Source organism: Takifugu rubripes, chromosome 6, assembly GCF_901000725.2.
Source record: "Takifugu rubripes chromosome 6, fTakRub1.2, whole genome shotgun sequence".
Classification (NCBI taxonomy): domain Eukaryota; kingdom Metazoa; phylum Chordata; class Actinopteri; order Tetraodontiformes; family Tetraodontidae; genus Takifugu; species Takifugu rubripes.
Window position 1 is genome coordinate 2,241,767 of NC_042290.1, and position 6,003 is coordinate 2,247,769.

Sequence of the window (6,003 nt, forward strand, 5' to 3'; positions counted from 1 at the left end):
TAATCGTTTACTGTATTCATATTTATTCAGAAAAATAAGAAGGTCCTGAGCGGAAAGAGAATACCGGAAAAGGCGGGACTTCGCGGTCCTATTGTCTGTGACACCGGAAGTGATTCTATTTCGTGTATAGCTTTGGTCTTGCAGGTAAATAAACCGAATACAATTCTCACCTTGTTTGCTTGTAAAACTCTAAGGACATTACATACATTCCGTTTGATGTTTGGAGGTCTTTACTGCGTAATATTAACACAAATAGAGTGTACGCAGACCTTTTAGACAAAATTCAGGGTTTCGGTTTTACCAGCAGCGTTGCCATTATCCTGTGATTTGATGCAGTTTGAGCATGGAAGCCACCTATCTAGGACTCTAGAACTTCCTGCTCGGGAAATATATACTGGAACTAGATTGGGAGCATTATAAAATCCTCACTTAATGGAATCTTATATTCCTAATATCGGTTTATCATGTTATTTTAGATACGAACCTCGGTTACGTGGATAAACGCTGCAACTTGAATGTTGACAGTTTAGCTTGACAGCTAACGTTGCTATGTGAAGCCCTGAAAGTGTCGATAAGGAAAACCCTGCAACTCAAGCTGGTAATTATTTCATCTTTATTTTTGATTTATTTGTTTATATTCTTGTTGCAATCTGATACGTCGGCATCGTCGTATGATATTGTTGGTGTGTGTAAACATGTTGACTAAATTTAGCTTAAACACAGGAGTAGCTAATGTGTGAGGTGTGGACGATTAGTTAAAATGTTGGAATTTCTTCTACAAATGTGCTTTTTAGTAATTTAATAAGGTAAGCACAAACAGGAATTGGTCACCTCACAAGCTATTGTAATGCATTATTTGATAAGTCGTCCTGTAGCTTAACCTGTTTCTTTTTCAAATGATTGAACTTCAAAAGGTTTAAATGCAAACTGTAAGTTAGCTTTCCTCCTAATAATGTCGACTCAGTGAGTCCTGGTAATGCTAACCAATGCTAACGTGGCTTGTATGAAAACATTGCTGAAGGTGTTGCAGGTGTTGCTCTCATGTGCCCATGGAGAAGGCGGCTTTTGAGGGGTGGCTGGAGTCGGTCTCCACCACTTTCCTTTCTTTGAACGACCAGCAGCGTAACCAGTCACTGGACCACCTCATTTCCTTAAGTGGTGCTGAACAACTCCGTCATCTGTCTAATGGACTGGAAACACTGCTCAAGCGTGACTTCCTGCGCCTCCTTCCCCTTGAGCTGGCCTTCTACCTGATGCGTTGGCTGGATCCTGAGACCCTACTCACCTGCTGCTTGGTCTGCAAACAGTGGAATAAGGTAAAATAGGCCCTGATGTCTTCTAATGTCTGAGGGAATGTCATAGACAGACATGTAAAAGGTGCCTGTAGAGGAGGAGAGACGGCTCAGAGTCATGAACACCGTGAGGCAGCAGCACAGCGTCCACACCCGATGGTGACGTTGGTACTTCATTTGCCAAAGATCTTCTTGTGCTTGTTTTTGAAGGCTAATTAAAACTACACATAATTCTAATAAGAAAGAAGATTATAGTACATTAAAGACTATAATCATCAGTATACTATCATTTGTTTATTGATGTATGTATGTATGTATATATACATATTTATATATAGTCCTGAAACTAACATCAATTTGTAAAATGTGTATAACTACACTATACACTAATTCAAATATGGGATATGGAATTGTAATAGAATAAGGTGGTGCATGAGCAGAGGGGTTAATACTGTGAAATCTTAATTAAAACAGGTGCAAAACAAATATCACATATCTACTGTAGAATCTGCCCTCATGATCTTAGTCTGGACATCAAAAGGAGACAAACTAATGGGATATATTGCACATTTTCACCGAGCGACTTTATTTTCCACCTTACAGGTGATAAGCTCTTGCACGGAGGTGTGGCAGGGGGTGTGTCGGAAGCTGGGATGGAGGATCGACGAGTCCATTCAGGACGCGTCACACTGGAAAGGAGTTTACCTGAAGGCTAAACTCCGAATGATGCAGCTGAAAGATGAGGAGGCTTTCGAGACCTCGTCTCTAATTGGCCACAGTGCCAGAGTCTACGCCCTCTACTACAAGGACGGCCTTCTGTGCACAGGTACAGCCGCACTGCTCACGTTTCCACTGCTTGGGTTGGACTGCTTGAGTTGTTGTCACAGTCAGGCTCCTCCATTATGTCCAGGTGCTAATGAAAATAAGGCATCTGATCCATCTCCATCGTTCACACGCATACAGGAAACCCTACAGTGGTTCATTATGAGGGGAGAAAGACCTCAGCGACATTAAGTTTGTATGACTTTTGAATTCAGCCAAAACGAGCAACACAGTATTACAAAGTAGTGTTGGCATGTGTGGAGCACCATCCCAGACATCACAGATGAGGCTGACTGGGTTCACAGGCTGGAGCGCTGCTGTGCTGCACCATGACAGCACCCTGATGATTGGAGGGAATGCTTCACCTGTGCTCTTCATTGGCCCAGTCAGCTTCAGAAATAGAAGTGTCTGGAACACATTCTTCCACTTTCATGTTTTGCAGATATTCTGTGTATTAAGTGACAATTCTGTGAAACGAATGAGGTGAAATCCATGAGAGCACCGAGGGGGTTCTGATCTTCTGCCACAGTTCCGGGCTGGCCGCGGTTAAACCTGTCCTCCTGCTGTTTAGGTTCTGATGACCTCTCTGTCAAACTGTGGGACGTGCGTACAGGACAGTGCATTTATGGCATCCAGACACACACGTGTGCCACTGTGAAGTTCGATGAACAGAAGCTGGTGACCGGGTCCTTTGACAACACCATAGCATGCTGGGAGTGGAGCACAGGAGCCAAGATCCAGCACTTCCGGAGCCACACAGGAGCAGGTGGGCTGAATTGCTGCTTCTGGACCACCTGAATAGACTGCAAATGACTTAAAATGTGAACATGTGTGTGTCCAGTGTTCAGTGTGGACTACAACGATGAGCTGGACCTGCTGGTCAGCGGCTCTGCAGACTTCACTGTGAAGGTGTGGGCTTTGTCTGCTGGTGCGTGTCTGAACACGCTGACTGGACACACAGAGTGGGTCACCAAGGTGAGAGCTTTGGACTTAGTCAAAGCAGTTTCTGATGCCTTCTGTATTTATTCAGCAAATGTTTAATGTGATGATGATCATCTTCCTCAAGGTGATACTACAGAAAAGTGAAGTGGAGTCTGTGGTGCACAGTCCTGGGGATTACATCCTCCTGAGTGCTGATAAGTATGAGATTAAGGTAGGAGTTGTCAGTGTTGCTGACCCGTGTGAGCTCCTCCCGCTCAACGGTGCAGAAGATGAAGCAAACGCTGTTCTGTCCTCTGCAGGTCTGGCCTTTAGGCAGGGAGATTAACTGCAAGTGTTTGAAGACGCTGTCGGTGTCTGAGGACCGCAGCATCAGCCTTCAGCCCCGCCTGCAGTTTGATGGACGCTACATTGTGTGCAGCTCTGACCTGGGTGTTTATCAGTGGGACTTTGCTAGTTTTGAGATCGTCAGGCAAGTGTTGACGCTTGTGTGTGTGTGTGTGTGTGTGTGTGTGTGTGTGTGTGTGTGTGTGTGTGTGTGTGTGTGTGTGTGTGTGTGTGTGTGACCCATGCCGAGGTGCTGCTGATGCTTGCCAACGCTCATGTTGGTCTTCTGGCCTTGAACGTTCCTCTGGACTCGGCTGCCACCTGCTGGCCTTGAGGCCCAAGTCCTCCTCCTCTGACGACCCCACAGACCAGTTTAGCACGGTTCTGCAGCAGTGATGTCATTGCAGCTCTGGCTGCTGCCCTCACCATATAGTTTGTGCTCCTTTTGGACCAGTTTAGGAGAGATTGATGAAAATGAAAGTCTAAATTGTGACATCTGTTTTGGACAGCAGAGAGTGAAGGAGATGCATGACTTGACCTTTATTATGTGAAGGAAACACTTCTGCCAGTGTTGATGGTCATGACTTAACACACAGCCACGCAAATCTGAGATCATTTAGTCTGTGATGGTGCTGAGAAAAATACTCTCATGTTAAATAATGATGAATAAAAAAAATCATGTTTGCATTTGCACAAGACAAGACCTTTGTAATTGCTTATTGAGATAAACAGAATCAAGGGTTAACTGAGCTAAATTGAACCTTTATTTAATTAGCTGTAGGAGCTGCATGAAGTATTTACATTCAGTATAAATGTGAGAGAGACAAGTTTTATTTTCTGTGATTTTGGATCAGATTTGAGGAGACGGCGGATGCAGGACGCGCTGCCACCTAAAGGCTGTGTTTGTGTTTGCAGGGTGATTAAAACGCGGGAGCCGGCCAACCTGTCCCTGCTGCGCTTTGGGGAGGTGTTCGCACTCTTCTTTGATAACCACTTCCTTTATGTGATGGACCTGAGGACAGAGGACATATGGGGCCGCTGGCCACTACCACCTTACAGGAAGTCCAAACGAGGATCCAGCTTCTTGGCCGGCGTCACCTCCTGGCTAAACGGACTGGACGGGCACAATGACTCTGGGCTAGTATTTGCTACCAGCATGCCCGACCATAGCATTCATTTAGTACTGTGGAAAGAAAATGGATGAGCGGCTGGTGGCAGACACGGACTATGTGAATAACCATCGATCCTGCATGGACCACGCTTTGATTTTATCTGTTGCAGCATATCCAAATGTTCATGGTGGCTGGTATTTCCCATTCTGACCAGAAGTGTAAAGCTTTTATCAGACAGAGGCTGAGACAACACCGATGGCATCAAAGATTCCAAAAATAAAAAGCCCGATTATCTGTCAGCATGACTGCTCAGTGATTGGCTGTCGTACTGTCACATCCTGGTCCCGAGCATCTCCTTCCAGCCTCACAATGCAGCTGTTGGTCTGGCAGGATGACATCTGGGCTGCTGCAGGACTCCAACACCAGGCTGCTCCCCGCCGTTCATGAGCCAAAACGGGAGGTCGCAGCAGCAGCTCCATTCCCAGCATTCCCAGCAGTAGGCGAAGAATAAATCTAATGTTGAAGGAGGAGCAGCTTTATCCACATCAGACCTGTGACCAGGTTAAGAATCCCGGTGCCTTCATCTGTACTTTAAATGTAAACAGGTGACTCGACTGGCTGATGACGGCGTTTCAGTCCTGCTGGGTGTCTGGACAGGCCTGACAGATGGGGGGGGGGGGGGCAGTGGACAGTTGAGTGAGTGGATGGATGAAGCTGCTGAGCAGCTCTGAATTCTAACTCAACTGTACCAGAATATTAAACGGATAATTGTAGACAGGAATGTAAAAAGAATTGTTGTTTTTCAACTGTAATTAAAACACCACCAACACTGTTAACATCTGGACATTTTCTTGACGTTCCATCGCTCCAACTTTGGAGGCCTCAGTGCTGCTCCTGACACAGGTGACCATCACTGATGTCTGTTCTTGTCCTGCTAGACTAAAACTAGACAAACGACCCTGCTGACGACACTCGGGTGACCACCCAAATCATTAGCATGCTAATGGTCCACTAGGGCCATATCTTTTGGCTCTGCCATCAGCGAGTTTAGAACTGAAGAAGCCTTCTGGAGAGAAGGCAAAACATCTTCAAGAAAATCCCCTAACAAGTCCAGTCAAAGCAGAGATCGTACTTGGATAACTAGGACCTGGATGATTGAGAATCTATGCAGACATCTGGGAAAAGAACCAACTACTGGTTGACAGATCAGTCACTCTCATACCTGGATTCTGGAGTTCTTGGAGCTGTACAAACCAACAGGACTCAGAACCTTCTCACTAAACTCCACGGGGGCAGAAGACCAACCTGGAGGCCAATTTCAGGCCTAATGCAGTCAAAAGAGGTGTTTACCAAGGTGATGCGCTGTCCCCACATTTAAAAAAAATATTTTCTGTTATTAAATGTTGGGATGAGGCAGAAAGTGTCGGTGTATGATTCCTGAGATCAGAATCTTCAGTCATGTAATCTGTGGGTTGTTGGTTTGACTGTTAGAAAATAAAGGCTACACTGTC

At 45.5% G+C, this 6,003-nt stretch overlaps 1 protein-coding gene across 2 annotated transcripts; it reads left to right on the plus strand.

Moving 5' to 3' along the window:
* The first annotated feature begins 107 nt into the window (after positions 1–107).
* fbxw2 (F-box and WD repeat domain containing 2) lies at positions 108–5,328 on the plus strand. 2 transcript variants are annotated; one of them, XM_011604477.2, is made up of 9 exons: positions 108–144; positions 477–598; positions 1,022–1,316; positions 1,896–2,118; positions 2,686–2,880; positions 2,956–3,089; positions 3,181–3,267; positions 3,356–3,525; positions 4,296–4,584. In XM_011604477.2, the coding sequence occupies exons 3-9, from the start codon at positions 1,050–1,052 to the stop codon at positions 4,582–4,584; spliced, it is 1,365 nt and encodes a 454-aa protein (XP_011602779.1). In that variant the 5' UTR covers positions 108–144; positions 477–598; positions 1,022–1,049. The 2 variants fall into 2 exon arrangements, with proteins under 2 accessions (XP_011602779.1, XP_003965160.1); XM_003965111.3 differs by having other exon boundaries at positions 110–598; positions 4,296–5,328.
* The last annotated feature ends 675 nt before the right edge of the window (positions 5,329–6,003 follow it).